At 39.5% G+C, this 18,565-nt stretch overlaps 1 protein-coding gene and 2 non-coding genes across 4 annotated transcripts; all 3 read left to right on the plus strand.

The window, feature by feature from the left end:
* The first annotated feature begins 211 nt into the window (after window positions 1-211).
* KHDC4 (KH domain containing 4, pre-mRNA splicing factor) lies at window positions 212-17,919 on the plus strand. 2 transcript variants are annotated; one of them, XM_061413036.1, is made up of 14 exons: window positions 220-712; window positions 1,192-1,408; window positions 4,260-4,388; window positions 4,720-4,799; window positions 6,243-6,295; window positions 6,547-6,710; window positions 7,981-8,192; window positions 8,749-8,809; window positions 10,743-10,800; window positions 11,038-11,291; window positions 12,979-13,152; window positions 14,065-14,177; window positions 15,653-15,744; window positions 16,635-17,919. In XM_061413036.1, exons 1-14 carry the CDS (start codon window positions 675-677, stop codon window positions 16,832-16,834), a joined length of 1,845 nt encoding a protein of 614 aa, XP_061269020.1. In that variant the 5' UTR covers window positions 220-674; the 3' UTR covers window positions 16,835-17,919. The 2 variants fall into 2 exon arrangements, with proteins under 2 accessions (XP_061269021.1, XP_061269020.1); XM_061413037.1 differs by having other exon boundaries at window positions 212-712; window positions 14,093-14,177; window positions 15,653-17,919.
* LOC133245458 (small Cajal body-specific RNA 4) lies at window positions 7,498-7,632 on the plus strand. The gene has a single exon (XR_009735715.1). It is a non-coding gene; the product is annotated as a small Cajal body-specific RNA 4 (non-coding RNA).
* On the plus strand, window positions 11,979-12,112 carry LOC133245455 (small nucleolar RNA SNORA42/SNORA80 family). The gene has a single exon (XR_009735712.1). It is a non-coding gene; the product is annotated as a small nucleolar RNA SNORA42/SNORA80 family (small nucleolar RNA).
* Window positions 17,920-18,565: the final 646 nt, after the last annotated feature.

Genomic DNA, 18,565 nt, shown 5'->3' on the forward strand with positions numbered 1-18,565 from the left:
GCGTGTAAGCTCCACCAAGTTCAGCATTCTGTCTTCTTCATCTTTGCTTATCACACAGTCCTATTCTATGTAATTGCCCGCGTGCCTACCCCGCCACATTATAACTAACAGAAAGGGAGGACCCGCGGCTGGTTTGTCATAATTTATATGCCTCGCTCTTAAAATGGGGCTAGGCGCACAGAAAAGAAGAAAAAAAAAAAATTCTTCGAATAACCTTTGAGAGGAGGAATCGTTTCCATTTTCCTAAACATGTAACTGAAACGTGAAGTTCGTAAAAGTCGTGGGAAAGCACACTGCCGAGCCACAGGCTGGGACTCCACAGGAATGTTAGTGAATTTGGGGTAAAACCTGTTTAATTCCCTGACTCATGCGTATTGTCTTCTAGGCTACCAACTTGCCCACAGCAAAGATGAATTCTCCTTGCCCCAATTCTTCCTTAGTATGAGGTTTAACAGCCATCTTTTTGAAGGGCAAGGCGCAAGCAGGAAGGTCAAACCCTAGAGGCTCCCACAACTCCAGATGCCTTGAAATCAGAGTCCAATAGGAATAGACGTTTACACCGGAACCGCTTTGCCTCACGACCGGAAGAGGCTCTGCGTAAGGGCGTTGGGGGCGGAAGTGACGGGAAGGTGGTAGTGGAGTAGTTGGCGGGTGGTTGATCAGACCCGGTCGCCATGTCCGCGGGGAGCGCGACACATCCTGGAGCCGGCGGGTAAAGCTTCGCGGGAGAGGGCATCTCAGGGAGCGTGGGGAGCAGGAGAGGCAGAGGGATCATGGGAAGCAGCGTATGGGTGGAAGGGCCCTGAGGTGGGAAGTGGACATATTGGAGGGCCGGACCTTTGGGGCGAAGGGTGGTGAGCAGGCCTGGAGTCCCTGGAAAAGGCTGGCGGGGATCAAAAAGAGGAGAAAGGCAGGGACTTCGGGAAGGCCGAACTAAGGGGGAGGCGGAAACGAGGACGTATGGGACAGAGTGGAATCTTAATAGGGATGACGGAGGAGAAAGGAAGTAGATTCTGGAACGAGGTTGGAAGAAGTATTTGGGGAAATGTTGCAGTAGTTCTAAGGAGAGACGGTAATTCCATTTTTGATAGGAGAGTCGAAATTGTAAATGCGTGTTAAGGTGTCGTAAGGGGAGAAAAATATAACTGAAAGCTTTGATGGGGCCTAATATTTTTTCTTTTACTTCCGTAGGCGCCGCAGCAAATGGGACCAACCAGCTCCAGCCCCTCTTCTGTTTTTGCCACCGGCGACCCCAGGGGGGGAGGTTACCAGCAGTGGGGGAAGCCCGGGGGGCTCCACAGCTGCACCCTCTGGAGCCTTGGATGCTGCTGCTGCTGTGGCGGCCAAGATCAATGCCATGCTCATGGCCAAAGGAAAGCTGAAACCAACTCAGAATGCTGCTGAGAAGGTATTTGAAGTTGAGGGGACTCTGCTAATTGCAGTATTAATGGGGGTTATTTTGTAATCTCCCAATAATTTGGATGAATGAAAGAGAAAACAGATACAGTAATTAAAGATACTTATATTTGAAATGTATTTGATAATATCTTGTGATTTGTTTTTAGGAGGCAGTGTGATTGAATTTATTTCACTTAGTTCAGCTTAAGTTCTATGTATATGACAAGAATACTGGAGTGGGTTGCCATTGCCTTCTCCAGGAGATCTTCCTGACCCAGGGATTGAACCCTGGTCTCCCGCATTGTAGGCAGATCCTTTACTGTCTGAGCCACCAGGGAAGTCATAATTATCTAAAGCAGTGGTGTAGTATGTCTTTTGATAACATGTACGTTTTTCCTGAAGTCAGAAGAGAAATTCAGATAAATCGCGTGGTTTAAATTGTCGTGTCCAGTTAAAAAGCTGTAGATTCAGATATCTAATGACTGCCTAACTGAAGTGCAGTTAAACATCAACTAAAATGATTAATTGATATGTGAGTTGTTTTGCTGTTTTCATACAAATTAGGAAATTATTTGGTCGTTTTATAAAATCCCTGTTAAAATTAGAAGCTTACAGCTGAAATGGGTCTGAACTTTGAAGCCTTTATCTTGCTGCAGAATGCAAGAATTTTCCTACAGAACAAGGAGCACGGTTCTGTTTATATTGCTAGAATACAAGCTTTGCGGTCAGGGGGAAAAACAACCTTGCGACAAGTATGCAGTGGGTTATTGTCACCAGTTTATAGATACGGGAACATTAGGTTCATGAATGGAAAGTTAACTTGTCTTAGACCTGTAAATGGTAGACGCAGATGTCTGACTTCAGTGTCACCTCAGACTCGGGGTGTTTAGCTTTTGTTTGGAGTTGGAGAATTCAGTTTGTTCCAAGACAGCCCATTCCGTTGTAGTTTTCATGTGAAAAACAATTATTTTGGTTTAATTAAAATTGCCTTTCTTGGTACCTGTGAAGAGTTCTGCTTAAAAACGCAATGCATGTGGTGATGGATATGTTAATTAGTGTGTTTGGTGGTAATTATTTCACACTGTGTGTGTATATATTTATATCAAAATGTAAAATTGTACACCTTAAATGTTTACAGTTTTGTCAGTTGGTACTTCAATAAAGCTGGGTGGGCTGGGGGGAGAAAGGAAATGCAATTCCTCAGCCTTCCAGTTTGTCAATAGATAATATCTATCAGTAGGCCAGCAGCTGTGTGGATGTTTTAATGCTTGAGTTCTGTGGATTTGTTGAAAACTTGTAGCGAATTGGAAGTTTGTTATTCATTGTATTTTTTTGGTTTGAAGAGATCATGTGAGTCAATTGTTTCTTTGTAAAATCGAGAAGGAAATACTAAAAGCACATTGATGGAGATGGATGCTTGAATGTTAAAATTATTAATATTGATGTTACTCCTTTAGACTTATTTTTTTCTTTTAAAAAAGTAATCTCTAAAATGGTAATTGAACCCAGCAGAAGGCAGCATGGTGCACAAATACTGGATTTAGAATCAGAATACCTACATATGAAACCTAGAATGCCCAGTTACTGGTTGTAAATTTCAGGATTTAGTTCCTTGGTTATGTTAGCCACATTAGTCGACGTGTGGATGGTGACACCCATATTGGACTGGCAAGTGGAAAACAGAGTTCTGTTGGACAACACTGATACGCACCTTTAAAGGCATAAGGATTCAGTGAGATAAGGTGTGTAAATGCATTCTGAAAGTCAGTAAAGGAAAAGAGAGATTGTGGAGTTTAGTGTGCTTCCACATTTTTAAAATCCCTAATGTGCAAATAAATAATTTGTATTTTACTTTCTTTGTGCTGTCCATGGCAACTAAGGGTTGGGGAAGGCTATCTTGAGGTTAAAGTTTTTGAGATAACACTCAAATTCAGCTATCTGGAGTTGCCTGTAGTTTATTTTAATTATTTTAGGGGGCCATGTCACGTAGCTTGTGGGATCTTAATTCCCCAACCTGGGATTAAACCCAGACCCTCAGCAGAGAAAGCTTGGCATCCTAACCACTAGACCACCAGGGAATTCCCTGTAGTTTATTTTTAAAATTTTTAAATTTTATTAACTTTAAAAAATTATAGTTGATTTACAAAGTTATGCTAATTTCTGCCGTACAGCATTTTCTTGTTTTACTTTTTATTAAAGTATAGTTGATTTTACATTGTTGTGGATTTGCCCATAGTTTAAATTGAGAGAAAACAGTCAGGTTTTAGAATCTTACTTGTCTTTTCATTCATTCTCTTTGTTCTTCCTTAAGAGAGTAATGGGATGTGAACTGGATACAATTGAAGGATTTCTGAGGTTTCTGTAGGAATAGAATTTTTTGTGTTGTGACCTAGTGTTGGCACACAGGCAGCTTTCTACTACACGGATGGGGTGTGCGCGTAGTTGGGCTCAGGTAGGTTGTGCATGGACTCTGCCCTATATTTTACTACACCTGTAGCTATCTAATTGAGCAGTAAAGCATCATAACTTGGCCTTTAATTTTCCTTTTGGAGATTGCAGCTTTTAGTCCATAGCGTTTCTGTAATCATATGGTCATAAAAATGCACACAGGGCCAAGGTTACAAAGATATCTAATGATGGCCTTCAAGTAAATTGACTGTGTGTGGTGTCATTTTATGGAGGTTTTGTTTGCTTTCTTATTTTGTTGATGACGAATGACCAAGGAATATTTCCAGGTGTGTTTGCTAGGTGGAGGGGATCGGTAAGGAGTTAGTGGCACTTGGGAAAGTGTAGTTTTAAATTGAACAGCAAAGAGATTATTTCGTCATATGAACTTTTTAATGTAATTTCTCCTGTTACAGCTTCAGGCCCCTGGCAAAGGCCTAACTAGCAATAAAAGCAAGGATGACCTGGTTGTGGCTGAAGTAGAGATCAACGATGTGCCTCTCACGTGTAGGAACTTGCTGACCCGAGGACAGACTCAAGATGAGGTATGGAGATGTTGGGCCTCTGTGGGGAAGGTGGTGGGTGGATGTAGTGTCAGAAAAACAAGGCCTTTAAACACAAACAGGAGTCAGATTTTTATTAGTGGTTTTGGGTCTGCAAAGTCAGGATCAGGTTTAACTGTGGAAGAACTTACTCATGACAGTAAAGAAACAGGGGTGAATTCCTTGAGTTAGCTTCAGTTAAAATTTCAGATACTAGGAGGGAACTCACTCCTACGTATTGATGGAGTGAATGAATGGGGGAAATCTATATCCTGCTGCCTGTCATTGAACTCAGTGAATTGCCCAATCATCTAATGCATTGTTTGCTTTTTAGATCAGCCGACTTAGTGGGGCTGCAGTGTCAACTCGAGGGAGGTTCATGACAACTGAGGAGAAGGCCAAAGTAGGACCAGGGTAAGTATGCATATCCTATACTTTGGGGAAGAGTTGGATATAGGACTCACAGTAGCTTCATATTCGTTATTTGTAGGGAATATGTGTACATGCTTGCTTGGTTAGTAGCTATACACACACGCATGTGCGCGCACTCATTTTATAGCAGAATTTGAGACATCTCGAAACAGATGTTAGAAGTATTGGCAGCTGTTTCTTTCCTCTTGCTGTTTGGTTTTTTACTTGACAATGCTTTTACTGGAGGAAATAAATTAGACTAAACTGTGAGAGAAGACAGTAGTTGTTAATATTTACTGTATATCTAAGTTTTTTTCTATGGAAATATTTCCCCCAACAAGTGGGTTCCTACTTTGTTATACTCTCCGTTTTAGAAAAATCCTTTTATCAGATTCCTTATTACCACTGTGATAATTACAGGTTGTAAGTGGTCCATATAAAGGTTTCATCTCAGTTTAGTTTCATTAGTTCCATTATCCAGTTTTTGAGGGCAGGTATTCAGGCAGTGCAACATTTTTCATATTGGCTTAAACTTAATATAATTAGGAGGCAAAATTTGCTCTCTACCTCAAGCTAAGACTGTATTTTAACCTTGCATATGTGCTGGTTATTGTTTTAAACATTTTCTTCTTTAAACACAGTTATATTTTGCCGACAGCTTTTTATTAGTATGGTTGTTGATCACTTTATTGTTATAATCACAATTTAAGTGAGTTTCTGGTTTTGATTTGTTATTTTTGGCTGTATTGGGTCTTCGTTGGACTTCAGTTGCAGCAAGCAGGAGCTAGTCTTTGTTGTGGTGCGTGGGCCTCTCATTGTGGTGGCTTCTCATGCTGCGGAACGTGGGCTCTACGTGCGTGGGCTTCAGTAGTTGCTGCCCACCAGCTTCGTTGCTCTGCAGTGTGTAGCATCTTCCCAGACCAGGGATCGAACCCATGTCCTCTGTATTGGCAGGCATATTCTTAACCACTGAACCACCAAGTAACCCCGTGTTATGTTTAGAGGCTAAAGAGGCTTCTCAGTTGGGTGTGGACCTTTAAAGAAATACGCATGTATGTGTGTATATATATATGCCACCACTCTTGGCACATTAGGTTGGATAGCCAAGAGCCCTTTTGTCCATAACTCAATAGACAGCCAACAGAAAGAAATTCTGTTCTCAAACATTGGGTTATCCAGAAGACAAGAGATTAATGTTCATGAGCCTATAAGAGCATATTTGATCCCTGTGTGGCTCCATTTACTTTAAGCAGCCAGCAAAATATTCATTTGCCAGCTATAAAACCATGTTCTTAGAAATTTAACTAGCAACAGGCATTTTCATGTATATGGTCTCCTTTACTTAATTAGAAACATTTGAGTGATATCAGATTAGGTTTGGTGACCCATTTGACGCCTTTGGTTGTGACCAGCTTGCTATCATCATTTTAATATTTCTCTTTATAGGGATCGTCCATTGTATCTTCATGTTCAGGGCCAGACACGGGAATTAGTGGACAGTAAGTAATTGTTTTGACTCACATACTGCTTTTTGTGAGGAGCAAAGTATTACATGTAATAAGTTGGCAAACTCTTTGTTCCTGGTGGCTGTTTTAACTCTTCTTTATGAACTGCTCATGAATATATTTGGGTAGTCCATAAAATGGATTAAAAACACAAGTAACTGAGGATTGGCCTGTGTTTATCATTGTTGTTTACCTGTTTGTTCATTTCTTTAATGTAGTACCCTACTGTCTGTGTTTTTCCCTAGGAGCTGTAAACCGAATCAAAGAAATTATTACCAATGGGGTAGTCAAAGCTGCAACAGGGACAAGTCCAACTTTTAATGGTGCAACAGTCACTGTCTATCACCAGCCAGCACCCATTGCACAACTGTCTCCAGCTGTTAGCCAGAAGCCTCCCTTCCAGTCAGGGGTATGTTTTATGGAGAGATCATTAACAGTGTTATCATTTCTGTAAAAATGATATATGCCAAATACTATAGGGAGTATGAAGAAAAAAATAAAACCCTGAAGTTCCAACCTAAAAGTTTACCCTGTTGATAATCCTATTAATGGACCATTCAGGTTAGTGAACATCTGAACACACATCTCTTTATACTGATACATTCTAGATGTCAACTTAAAAAAAAAAATGCATAACATGAGAGTTGAGAGTTAAGTTTTATTTGGGCCAGTATGAAAACTGTAGCCTGGGAGATAGTGGCTCAAATCGTTCTTAGAGACTGTTCCAGAGAGATAGAGGGGGAGGACAGTATATATGTGATTTTGGTAAAGTGGGAGTACATGTAATTAAGCATGTTTATTTTTTAGGAAGTTCTTCTGGTCTCATAAAGCTTCTGCCAGTCACGAGAAATAGTCATCACCATGAAGGATTTTAGTGCTTTTCTAGGTACAAGGAGATGTAAAAATTAGACTCATAGAATCAGCTCTTGAGAATAGCTAGCTATTTGAAGACCTGTCCTGCCAGTTTTCTGGGAGCGCAAGAGTGCCTCATTTCTGTTTTCCACCCTGAACGCCTTTCAGAGGGTACTGAAGGTCAGCAGTGGCCGCAGCACATGATTTAATCCTTGCAGAGGGAGATGGCAAGCATACATGGCAAGTGCCGGTTTGTGGTTGACACAGAAAAGGGACTGATAGATCAAAGAGTACACATACTGTGCATTTTGAAGTTAGTGGTTTGGTTTAAATTAGTAAACTTAACTGGAGGACTAAGAAGGCTGAGTCTGATGAAGCAAGACTCTGCTGATACAATCCTCCTAGAAAAAAAGGGTTGGAGAGAGCAGCCCTCCGTGTGTTATAGAATATCACAGGGTTGACTGTATGACCCGACATTCTACTCCAGTTTTACAGGAGACTGTCTTTGCTATTTCTTATACAGTAAGTGGATATACTTACTCAGTATTGAATCTTGGGTTTTCACTTCTTAAGTAGATTTCACTGAACAGAGTTAGATGTTAATGTTGTAGGTATGTACGTGGAATATGTGGTTTGTGTTTAAATTAAGCAACTTGATAGGGTTTATTTTTTAGGTTCATGGTAGTAATTACAGGGCGGGTGGGGCGTCTTTATTCTGGAAGTGATTGAAAGTATCTGGAGGATTAAAGTATTTTGCCTAATAATTTTCATTTTTAGGATTTATTTATGTATTCTGTTTTAATTAGAGATATTCTGTTCTTCTGCAGATGCATTATGTTCAAGATAAATTATTCGTGGGTCTTGAACATGCTGTGCCCACTTTTAATGTCAAGGAGAAAGTGGAAGGTCCAGGCTGCACCTATTTGCAGCACATTCAGATTGAAACAGGTGCCAAAGTCTTCCTACGAGGGAAAGGCTCAGGCTGCATTGAGCCAGCATCTGGCCGAGAAGCTTTTGAACCTATGTACATTTACATCAGGTATGGATGGATAGAGCCAAGGATATTTGGATACTTGTCAGCTGATCAGTACAGGCAGAAGTGACTCAAGAGGAGCAAGAGAATATGAGCTTAATAAGTAGTAGCATTAGGAACTTAAGTAAATAATAGCAGTAATTGCTTTGTAATTAATAAAAACTGAAGTAGAGGTGTGATTGGATTTTTTAGTATTTACATCTTTGGGTTTTATAAGAGTCTGTGATCATTAAATGAGCTGCGGTAAGCTTGAAATAACTTTCATTTAAACCTATGACACTATTAATACATTTTAAAATAATTTTAGCAATCTTTAAATAGGTTTTGTTTATATCAAGAAATACCGTTACTCAAAGAAGGAGAACGTAACATTTATGGTAATGATATTAGTTACATCTTGAAGGGCTTAAGGACTCTTTTTGTGTTTCTGTTTTGTGATATTCAGAAACTTAGATTTGTGCTACATTGACTATACTGCATTTATAAAACAGCATACAAAGTGGAAGCAGAATTCTGTGTCTTTTTCTTTCTTTCAAATTTATTGGTTCTTACGTCTTTACAGTCATCCCAAACCAGAAGGCCTAGCTGCTGCCAAGAAGCTCTGTGAGAATCTCTTGCAAACAGTAAGTTATATTTATCTGTCTGAAACTCATTTAGAAGATCTACTGCCATCTTGGACTGTGTCTTAGCTATTTTTCTACCTGTATGAGTTTCCTAGGCCTCCCATATCAAATTCCCACAAACCAGATGACTTAAAACAACAGACCTTTATTCTCTCATAGTTCAGGAAGCCAGAAGTCCAAATTCAAGGTGTGGGCAAGCTTGGTTCCTTCTGAAGGCTCCGAGGGAGAATCCATTCCATTCCTCTCAACTAGCTTGTTAATAATTAACCTGCAGTCCTTGGTATTCTTTGCCTTGTGTCAGCCTGACTCTGCCTCCATCTTCACCTGGCTTTTCCTGTGTCTCTCTTATCTCCTCTCATAAGAAGGAGGAGATTGGATTTTACGGTCCACTCTAATCCAGCATGACTGCAACTTAACGATCTCCATCTGTAAAGACCTTGTTTCCAAATGAGGTCATATTCCAGTGTTCTTTGGCAGACATAAATTTGGTAGGGGGTTGAAACAACACTTCAAACTACTGCATTATTCCAGCAACTGATACTCTTCTGTAAGGATGTCAGACTCCCCTAGCCAGGGTCACTGTTGACTTGCATTTCTTCTTCAGGAGCTATTTCAGTATGACATTTCCACTATATAGTATCATACAGTCTGAGTGTTGTCAGTTATTTAAATACCACTATTAATCCTGGTCAGGTTGTTTATGATCTGAATTCCAAATTTAATATTAGCTTTAGATGAGGTGGGTTGAGTTATCACAGTTGGAAGCCAGTCATCCTTTGCAGTATCCTTTGGGCTTCTTTGTCCATTCTGTTTATTCTATAATCAAATAACCAGAAGTTAAAATAAACTGTAGGTTTTTTTATAGCACCTAAAGGAAATCAGGTTCGAGGGGTTGAATATGTCCAGTCTTGCATTATTTGGTAATTTAAGGAATTTGGTATCAGGCGTCTCAGGATGAAGCTGTTGTTTCCTTTGCTTTTGCAAGGTAACGTGATTTACCAACCCTTGTCTCATATAACTTCCTTGACCAGTTCCTCATCTTTTTCTTTGTTGTTACTTACTAAGTAGCAACAAAGTTGGACTTAGTAAGATCCTTACAATGAAGAACTGGATGGAAGAGGTAATAAACCTTCATTAAACCATGAGCTCCTTGAGAGCGAATTACCCTTATTGGTAATTCTTTTATTTATTATAAAAGAATGAATGGTTTCTCTACAGTTAAACAGAAAACTTAGAAATATCTTAACTGCTTAATTTCTGTGGCTCTGTGAATGATTTTCTACCCTAGAATTGGGTCAGTTGGGGTGGGGGCTTAGGATGCTCCCCTCAAATTGCTTCCCTAATGCTGCAGACCCCAGTTCGATCCCTGGGTTGGGGAAGATCCCCTGGAGAAGGGAAAGGCTACCCACTCCAGTATCCCGGCCTGGAGAATTCCCATAGTCCATGGGGTTGCAAAGAGTCAGACATGACTGAGCGACTTTCACTTCACTTAGGGTGCTCCTGATGTCTATGTCTCTTGTTCCCCAAACCTGGGTTAGTAATTTATTGGTGTGCCTCATTAGAATTAAGAGTGTGTGTGTGCTCAGTTGTGTCTGACCCTTGGTGATCCCATGGACTGCAGCCCACCAGACTCCTCTGTCCGTGGGATTCTGCCAGCAAGAATACTGGAGTAGGTTGCCATTTCTTCCTTCAGGGAATCTTTCTGACCCAGGGAATCTAACCCATGTCTTCTGCATTGGCAGGTGAATTCTTTACCACTGAATTACCTGGGAGGCCCCCAAATTTAGATTAAACAAGTCTAATAAATTTGATTGAAACATTGATAGAAATGTTTTGGCTTCTAATTTGCTTTGATCCTAGAATTATATATCCTTATATATACACTAAGTGAATAGAGTGTTCCATATTGATTTGTCTTCCCTTCACTTTTCAGGTTCATGCTGAATACTCTAGATTTGTGAATCAGATTAATACTGCTGTACCTTTACCAGGTGTGTATGTCTTGAAGTGGTAAAAAAATATTTTGGTAGTGATATTAATGAATAAAGTAAGATACTTGAAGTTAAAGTAACTGTGCCAGGGCACTAATAATATTCACTTTAACTTAGGGTAATTTGGAAAGCCAATTGTGCCTCAGTAGTTTTCTTCCCTAGAGATTAAGTTTAATATTCAGCTAAAATGTCTCATTCTGCTGCAGCTGATTAAACACTTTTTTTCTTCCCCCTCAGGCTATACACAACCCTCTGCTATAAGTAGTGTCCCTCCTCAGCCACCATATTATCCATCCAATGGCTATCAGTCTGGTTACCCTGTTGTTCCCCCTCCTCAGCAGCCAGTTCAACCTCCTTACGGAGTACCAAGTATAGTGCCACCAGCTGTTTCTTTGGCACCTGGAGTCTTGCCAGCATTACCCACTGGAGTTCCACCTGTGCCAACACAATACCCGATAACACAAGTGCAGCCTCCAGCTAGCACTGGACAGGTAGGATGCCTGGATATGAAATATGAGACCGTTGAATTAGGAGAAATTGGGGCAGGGACGGGGGGAAAGGTGGTGGTATTATTCAGAAGCAACTGGAATTCGAGGTGTTTCTTCCTGTGTTCTCACCATCGAACTACCTGAATACTTTGGAAAAAGTGTGTACATGTGTATATTTATCCTAAAGTTTACAATTTTATAACTTTTGCCACCAAATACTACTTTAGAGCACAAGTTATTGAGCTTTTCACGAAAGGCTGGAAGATAAATATTTTAGGCTTCGTGGGCCATACAGTTTCTGCCATAAGTACTGCATTCTTGCTGTAGCGGAAAAGCCATCGCTACACGAGGAAATGGATGAGCATGACTATGTTCTAATAACTTGATTTACAAAAACAGATAGCAGGCCAGAATCATAGTTTACGTGTCCTGGGCTTTGCAGTGTTCTCATGGATTAGGGCTGGCATACCACACTCGTCTAAATGATTGGAACTGATTTGCTAATCTTAGAAGAAATATACCATATACAGGTATTCTAGGCCAAGAGGTATGTGAGCTTTCTAAATGAAAGGATTATAAATGCTGGTATGTATTTCTCAAGCTAGGAAAGTAGAATTTTAGAAAAAGAATAAATAGCCACCTCATTTAGATTATGTACCCTTCTTATAGGCAGGGGAAGGAGTGATGAAAGCATGGTAATGGATTTATGGCAGGTCCTCCTCTGTGGGCCTCTCATAGTGTACCCATGCCAGAGAAAACAGCCTCGAACCATTGCCCAGTCTCTTTACCTGTGGGCTGTGAGCACTGAAAGCGGTTGTACAGGGTGAAACCAAGAATGGGCTTATGAACTCAATTCTGTTTGTGGTCACCTAGTCATAATTATTTTACCTTACATTTAGGCAGAGCTATAGTTCTGCAGCTTTGAGCCACATTCTCTCGTAATTGGGAAGCAATATAGCAGAATGGTTAAGAGTATGGGTTTAGAGAGAGACTGGCAGGGTCCATGATGCTTCCCCATTTTTGAGCTGTGTGATCTTGGCAGAGAACTTAATCTATCCAGGCTCTAGTTTTCCTTGTATATAAAATGGCATAATCATTATATCCCAGAGTTGCAAGGATTAAGTAAGCAGTCAGTAAATATTAGCTGTTATTAATGAAAGTTTTGCTTTTAGAAGTGCTTGTTTTCTCTAATATATCTATCTTTTCCTTTTTGGAACAATCTCTTAAAACTATTATACTTGTTCTTGACATAGTTTATCCATGGAAATGATAGATGAAGTTGTACTTGCCACACAAGCCTTAGCAGCATTTTTGATCCAGAAAGAGCTAATTACATTGATGAAAGGGCCTTAAATAAGAGAATGTTCTTGCTTGAGAACTTCTGAACTAAGTAAGTGACTGGAGTGTCTGTTGTTTGTTCATGATCATGTTTGCTCCTGATGGCAAAAATGTGCAGCAGGTTTTTCCTGAGAGTTCAAAACATTGTAGTTTTTCAATTTCATGTTAGCTGCTGTGAAGGTAGGAAGACTAGGTGGTACTGTTACCAAATTTATACTTGAAGGAAACTTAGGACCAGAAGATGAAATATTTATATGTATCATATTGATCACAAGTATATTGTAAACATCCTTTAGTTAATTTGTTAGTTGGGCATTCTCACACTTTCCTCCTTGGTTTGTTTTGGTCCCAGAGTCCGATGAGTGGGCCTTTTATTCCTGCTGCTCCTGTCAAAACTGCCTTGCCTGCCGGACCCCAGCCCCCACCCCAGCCCCAGCCCCCACTCCCAAGTCAACCCCAGGCACAGAAGAGGCGATTCACAGAGGAGCTACCAGATGAACGAGAATCTGGACTTCTTGGATACCAGGTTAAATAAAATATCCTATCTTACTTTTTTCATCTTACCTTACTGTATTCTCCCTTTAAAGAAAGATAAGTTCACATCTGTGTCAACTGTCCTCCCAATACTAGGATTTCTGCATTCTGGAATCCATTTAAGTAAGATATTTATCCTTAGGGATTAAGTTAAACCAAGATGATTCCTTTTGGGTGGGTTTTGTCTTTGGGTCAGTGTGATAAGAGAATACAAAGCTCTCCACCTGAGAGAAGTCTCCTATGACTAGCATCTGGAAGTTCTGTAGAATTCTGCACTTCCTCTTTATACAGCAGACTCTTGAAAGCCTCTTACAGCTTGTAATGAAATGAGTAGGGAAGAACTGTTACTCTACCAATATATGGTTTGTATTTAAAACCTTGGCACTGTTCTTTTTCTCCCTGCTAAACAAGAGGGTGGTGTCATTCTCCAATTCCTACACCCCTGAAAAAGCGATAGCCAGAAATGCAGTGATTCTATGCATGGATGTGATTATAAACTCATTCACTGATGAGTCTTTTTAGATTATTAAAATACGTAATTTTGGTACAGTCTTATTTTATCCGGAGAAGTACTTTACCAGAATTCTCTGAAGCATTCTTTGAACCAAACATTCTTTGGAGCATTTTTGTAGTTTATAACTAGATTTATACAAACCAGTTAAGTCATAGATAATTGAAAACATAAAGACATAGCATAATGAAGCACAAAATCTCTGGCCAAGTCCCACAGAGAAAAGTGATAGTCTGTGCTCTGAGTATGGTTAACTCCAAATCCCAGAGAGCTACGTAGTACAGCTTACTGCAGTTGATCAGAAAGATGAGGCACTTGACAGTTACATTAAGGAGCTAAAGTCAATACAGCAGTTGTAGATTTGCTAATGCCACTGTATTTTTCTGCTCATAGCATGGACCCATTCATATGACTAATTTAGGTACAGGCTTCTCCAGTCAGAATGAGATTGAAGGTGCAGGATCGAAGCCGGCAAGTTCCTCAGGCAAAGAGCGAGAGAGGGACAGGTAAGTTAGTTGGAACATAATTATATGGATATGTTCAGATGCTATTTTTTTTTGCAACACTAATGTGAATAATGATTGTTGCTACGAGCACCGATGTTAAACTGAAATGAAATCATTTGGATCAAATAATCTTCTGTTCATTGTAATGGATGTGGTAATGGAAAATACGATGATATCCTTTACACAGTCTTAGAATCACTTATGGAGAAGGCAATGGCACCCCACTCCAGTACTCTTGCCTAGAAAATCCCATGGATGGAGGAGCCTGGTAGGTAGGCTGCGGTCCACGGGGTCGCTAAGAATCGGACATGACTGAGCGACTTCACTTTCACTTTTCACTTTCATGCATTGGAGAAGGAAATGGCAGCCCACTCCAGTGTTTTGCCTGGAGAATCCCAGGGACGGGGGAGCTTGGTGGACTGCCGTCTATGGGGTCGCACAGAGTCGGACATGACTGAAGCGACTTAGCAGCAGCAGCAGAATCACTTACACTCAGCCTTGAATAGTTCAGTACTTGATTATTCAGGTATCTGCCTTTATTTTTTTTGTCTGTGTCTTAGCCGTTTTCCTAAGGATAGACAGTAAAAGAAGTATTACACAATCAAACCATTTTTGCTACTTAGAATCATAGAATATCATGGATGGAGGTACTTGAATGAGAGTCCAGCCTGCCACCCAGTGCTTGGATTCTCCTCTCCTATGTTATGTTAGCCTTCACAAGATGGAGCTGGTTTTTATCACAACAGTTCATTCTGTTTTTTTTTTCCATAAGAATATCATACTTTTTTTTTTTTTTCCATACGTTAATTCTTGATGCATCGTTTTATAAACTGCCTAGAAATATGTACTGTGATTGGCAAATCCCATTAGTGGATATACCATGTTTTACAGTAGTTAAAAGTATACAAAGGCATATTCAAACAGAACAGTTGGGACAATTACTTTCAGGTCATGACAAAGATAATTTGCATTGGAAAGACCTTTTTTTTTTTCTTTTATTTTGAAGTATAGTTTATTTTTAATGTTGCATTAGTTTTAAGTGTACAACAAAGTGATTCACTTGTTGTACATACATATCTTTTTTTTTTTTTTCAGATTCTTTCCCCTTTGAGATTATTCCATAATGTTATATATAGTTCCCTATTACAACTTTAATTTATGTTTATTTACTCATTCTATTATAATCTTACAACTTTTGTTTTTGGCCACACTGCATGGCTTGTGAGATCTTAGTTCCCTGAGCAGGGGTTGAACCCAGGGCACTGGTAGTGAAAGTGTTGGGTCCTAGCCATTGGACAGCCAGGAAATTTCCTAATCTTACAACTTGATAATCGCTTGAAGAATATGGTGTCAGGTAGAAAGGGTTGAAATTAATGGTTAAAATGAACTTTTATTTGTAGATTATATTGTTATTCAACTTCTTATCTATTGGAAAGGTTGAATGTGTCTGAAAAATTATTTTTAACTTTTAACAGGCAGTTGATGCCTCCACCAGCCTTTCCAGTGACTGGAATAAAAACAGAGTCTGACGAAAGGAATGGGTCTGGGACTTTAACAGGGAGTCATGGTGAGTAAGGTGTAGCTGGGGGAGCAAGGAAATGGCTAAGACTGGTCTTAAGCTATTAGTTTTCTAATCTGATATTCATTCAGGTTGACTTATTCAGGTGTTTAATCCAACCTCTATAATCTGTTGGCTAATGAGAATACTTTTTTTTTTGTTTGTTTATAAGGACATCATATAGTTACACAGCCTTTTATTTTCAACCGACGTGTGTCTAGAAAAGAGTCAGTCGACTTACATTTTATACATAGCATCAGTGACATTTAGGAAAAAGTAATGATTGGTAGGTCATTTCAAAATTTTGTTGCCTTTGTTGTTTGAATACCTGGAGGTAACCTGATGCAGACTTAAAAGATTTTCGTGTTGGGAGCTGAGCTACCTCTCACCTTATATCTCTTACTTATTGGTTGGGAATGGTCAACCAGTTTCTTTTTTAAAATGTTGCTTCTTAGTATCTCAGAACTCTAAATTTGGAGAGGTCCGTAAATGGGATTATTTTTTTGTTCTTTGCTTGTAGTCGTAAAAATGAACAGAAGAAAATACATTTTTTTCTTTTCTTCTTTTCTTTTAACTTTTTAAAGGTGAAATATTAGACTCCAGAGACTGACTTGCTAACTTTCCTTTCTTTTTTTTTCTTTTTTTTTTTTGTGTGTGTGTTTCTTTTTTCTTTCTCTGTTTTCTTACATGGTTCTGGTGGATTCCCATTTGCTGATGCTGGTGCTGTTTTTCGTGTGATCTTCAACGTTTTTGGGTGACCATTGACCCTGTGACCTCAAAATGGTGTCCAACTAACCACAATTAACATCTTTTTTTTAATTAACGAATTTATGGTATTATCTTTTTTTTTTTTTCTTCTTGGTGGGGAATGGGGTTGGGGTTACTTTTCTCTCTTCTAGATTATCCCGTCAAGAAAATGAAGACTACAGAGAAGGGGTTTGGCTTGGTGGCTTATGCTGCAGATTCATCTGACGAAGAGGAGGAACATGGAGGTCATAAAAATGCAAGTAGTTTTCCACAGGGCTGGAGTTTGGGATATCAGTATCCTTCATCACAGCCACGAGCTAAACAACAGATGCCATTCTGGATGGCTCCATAGGCAACGGTGGAGCAGAGATTTGAGCCTTGGTGACTCTCTAGCAATAATGCATGCATTTGATTTAATAAGACTCTGGGGCCTGTACGGGGAACCATCTTGGACTTTTGCAGAAGTCAGTGATGGGGGAAAAAAAAAAAACAGTGATGAGTGTTCCCTTTTTTAAAGGGTTTCCATTCTTTAAAAAAAAAAATCCTTATTTCTGCAGTGGCATAGCATCTGTTAAAATTTACTTAGAATCACAAATTTGTCTCAAACTTTTTAACAGTTGGTGAAATGTGCTTGTTCAACAGGGTCATTCCAATATACCCTTGACCTGGTCCAGCCTTTTCCAAATGAATAGCCCCTATTCTGACATAAAGCAAGTTTTATTTGTATTTTACTACTGTGGTCAATTTTGATAACTGGTTCCAAACAAAGCCTTACTATTTATTAGTGGGTAAATGATTTTAAGACCATCCTTTCCTTTCAGTATTTAAATCTAAAAACTTCCTCATCTCTATTTCATTTTTTGGATTCTTTGTTTTGGAAAATGCAAATGCATTACTAATGCAGAACTGTTGGATATAGCTGAATCCTGGGATATTGAAGTTTTTTTCCATTGGGATGAGTCAAAGCTGGTACCTTTCAGGCACTCTTGTCTCAGATAACCATTGCTGTTTTTACTGCCCGTCTAAGCTCCTTGTCTTCAACTGGGTCTGAGAAAATTACTTGATCAAAAGCTGGTCAGCACTCATCACAGAAGTGACATCCAGTGGTCTGTCTCTCTGAGAACTGATTGCAGCTGAAACTAGAGAGATTTGACTGCTTGGAGTAAATGGTGGACTTAGTGACTGAAATTGCAACTTGTCCTTTTTCTTGGCATTATAGGTTTTGCCAAAAGAACTTTTTTGTATCAAATATTGATGTGTGAAAGTGAAGGAGCTAGTCTGCTGAACCAGGAGTAGTTTGAGATACTGAACTGTCGTTTTTGCACATTTGAATACTTTGCAGACTGGCTTTGTATAAACGTATCCTCTGGTTTCCTATATGTTGTAAATATTTAGATCATAATTTCCTTATAAATAAATGTATAAATATTCTGCTTGTGGTTTCTTTGTTCTTTATTCCACAACCCATCCATATGTGAAAATTCATAACCTTTTTTACTCATGTGTTTTAGCCGCTCAGTGGTGTCTGACTTTTTGCAACCCTGTGGGCTGTAGCCTGCCAGGTTCCTATATCCATGGAATTCTCCAGGCAAGAATACTGGAGTGGGTAGCCATTCCCCTCTCCAGGGGATCTTCTTAACCCAGGGATTGAACCTGGGTCTCCCTCATCGCAGGCAGATTGTTTACCGTCTGAGCCACCAGGGAAGTCCCAACATAATGCTATTATAGCTCCATCAGAAAAATACATACTTAGACCCAAAAATTTGCATGTAGTTCCAAAAGTTTTATGACTGTACAAAGTAAACCCTTAAAAATTCAAATGAAAACAGGATTTTTATGATGGATATTTTTCACTTTCATATTGTTGTCCTCCTTTATTGAACATGGTTAAAGGTACTGAGTGAAGGAAGCATTTTTAAAGGAAATACAAATTATTCTTGGAAAAATCTGCTTCAAAAAGAAGGAAGGGTGCAAAAGTTGCAATAGAAAAATTCCCCAGTGTAGTTATTTGTGCTACCTACAGGTGAATATAGTTGATAACTCCTTCATCTGTGCTGTATTTAAGGCCACCTGAAAACTCTTG

The sequence above is a fragment of the Bos javanicus genome, chromosome 3 (genome assembly GCF_032452875.1).
Source record: "Bos javanicus breed banteng chromosome 3, ARS-OSU_banteng_1.0, whole genome shotgun sequence".
Taxonomy (NCBI): domain Eukaryota; kingdom Metazoa; phylum Chordata; class Mammalia; order Artiodactyla; family Bovidae; genus Bos; species Bos javanicus.

What these genes read in the sequence shown, in the direction of transcription:
- KHDC4 (XM_061413036.1), top strand. Translation starts at nt 675, where the DNA reads ATGTCCGCGGGGAGCGCGACACATCCTGGAGCCGGCGG. An exon ending in GACACGGGAATTAGTGGACA is followed by an intron (nt 6,296 to 6,546) that starts GTAAGTAATTGT and finishes GTTTTTCCCTAG; the next exon opens with GAGCTGTAAACCGAATCAAA. An exon ending in GACTTTAACAGGGAGTCATG is followed by an intron (nt 15,745 to 16,634) that starts GTGAGTAAGGTG and finishes TCTCTCTTCTAG; the next exon opens with ATTATCCCGTCAAGAAAATG.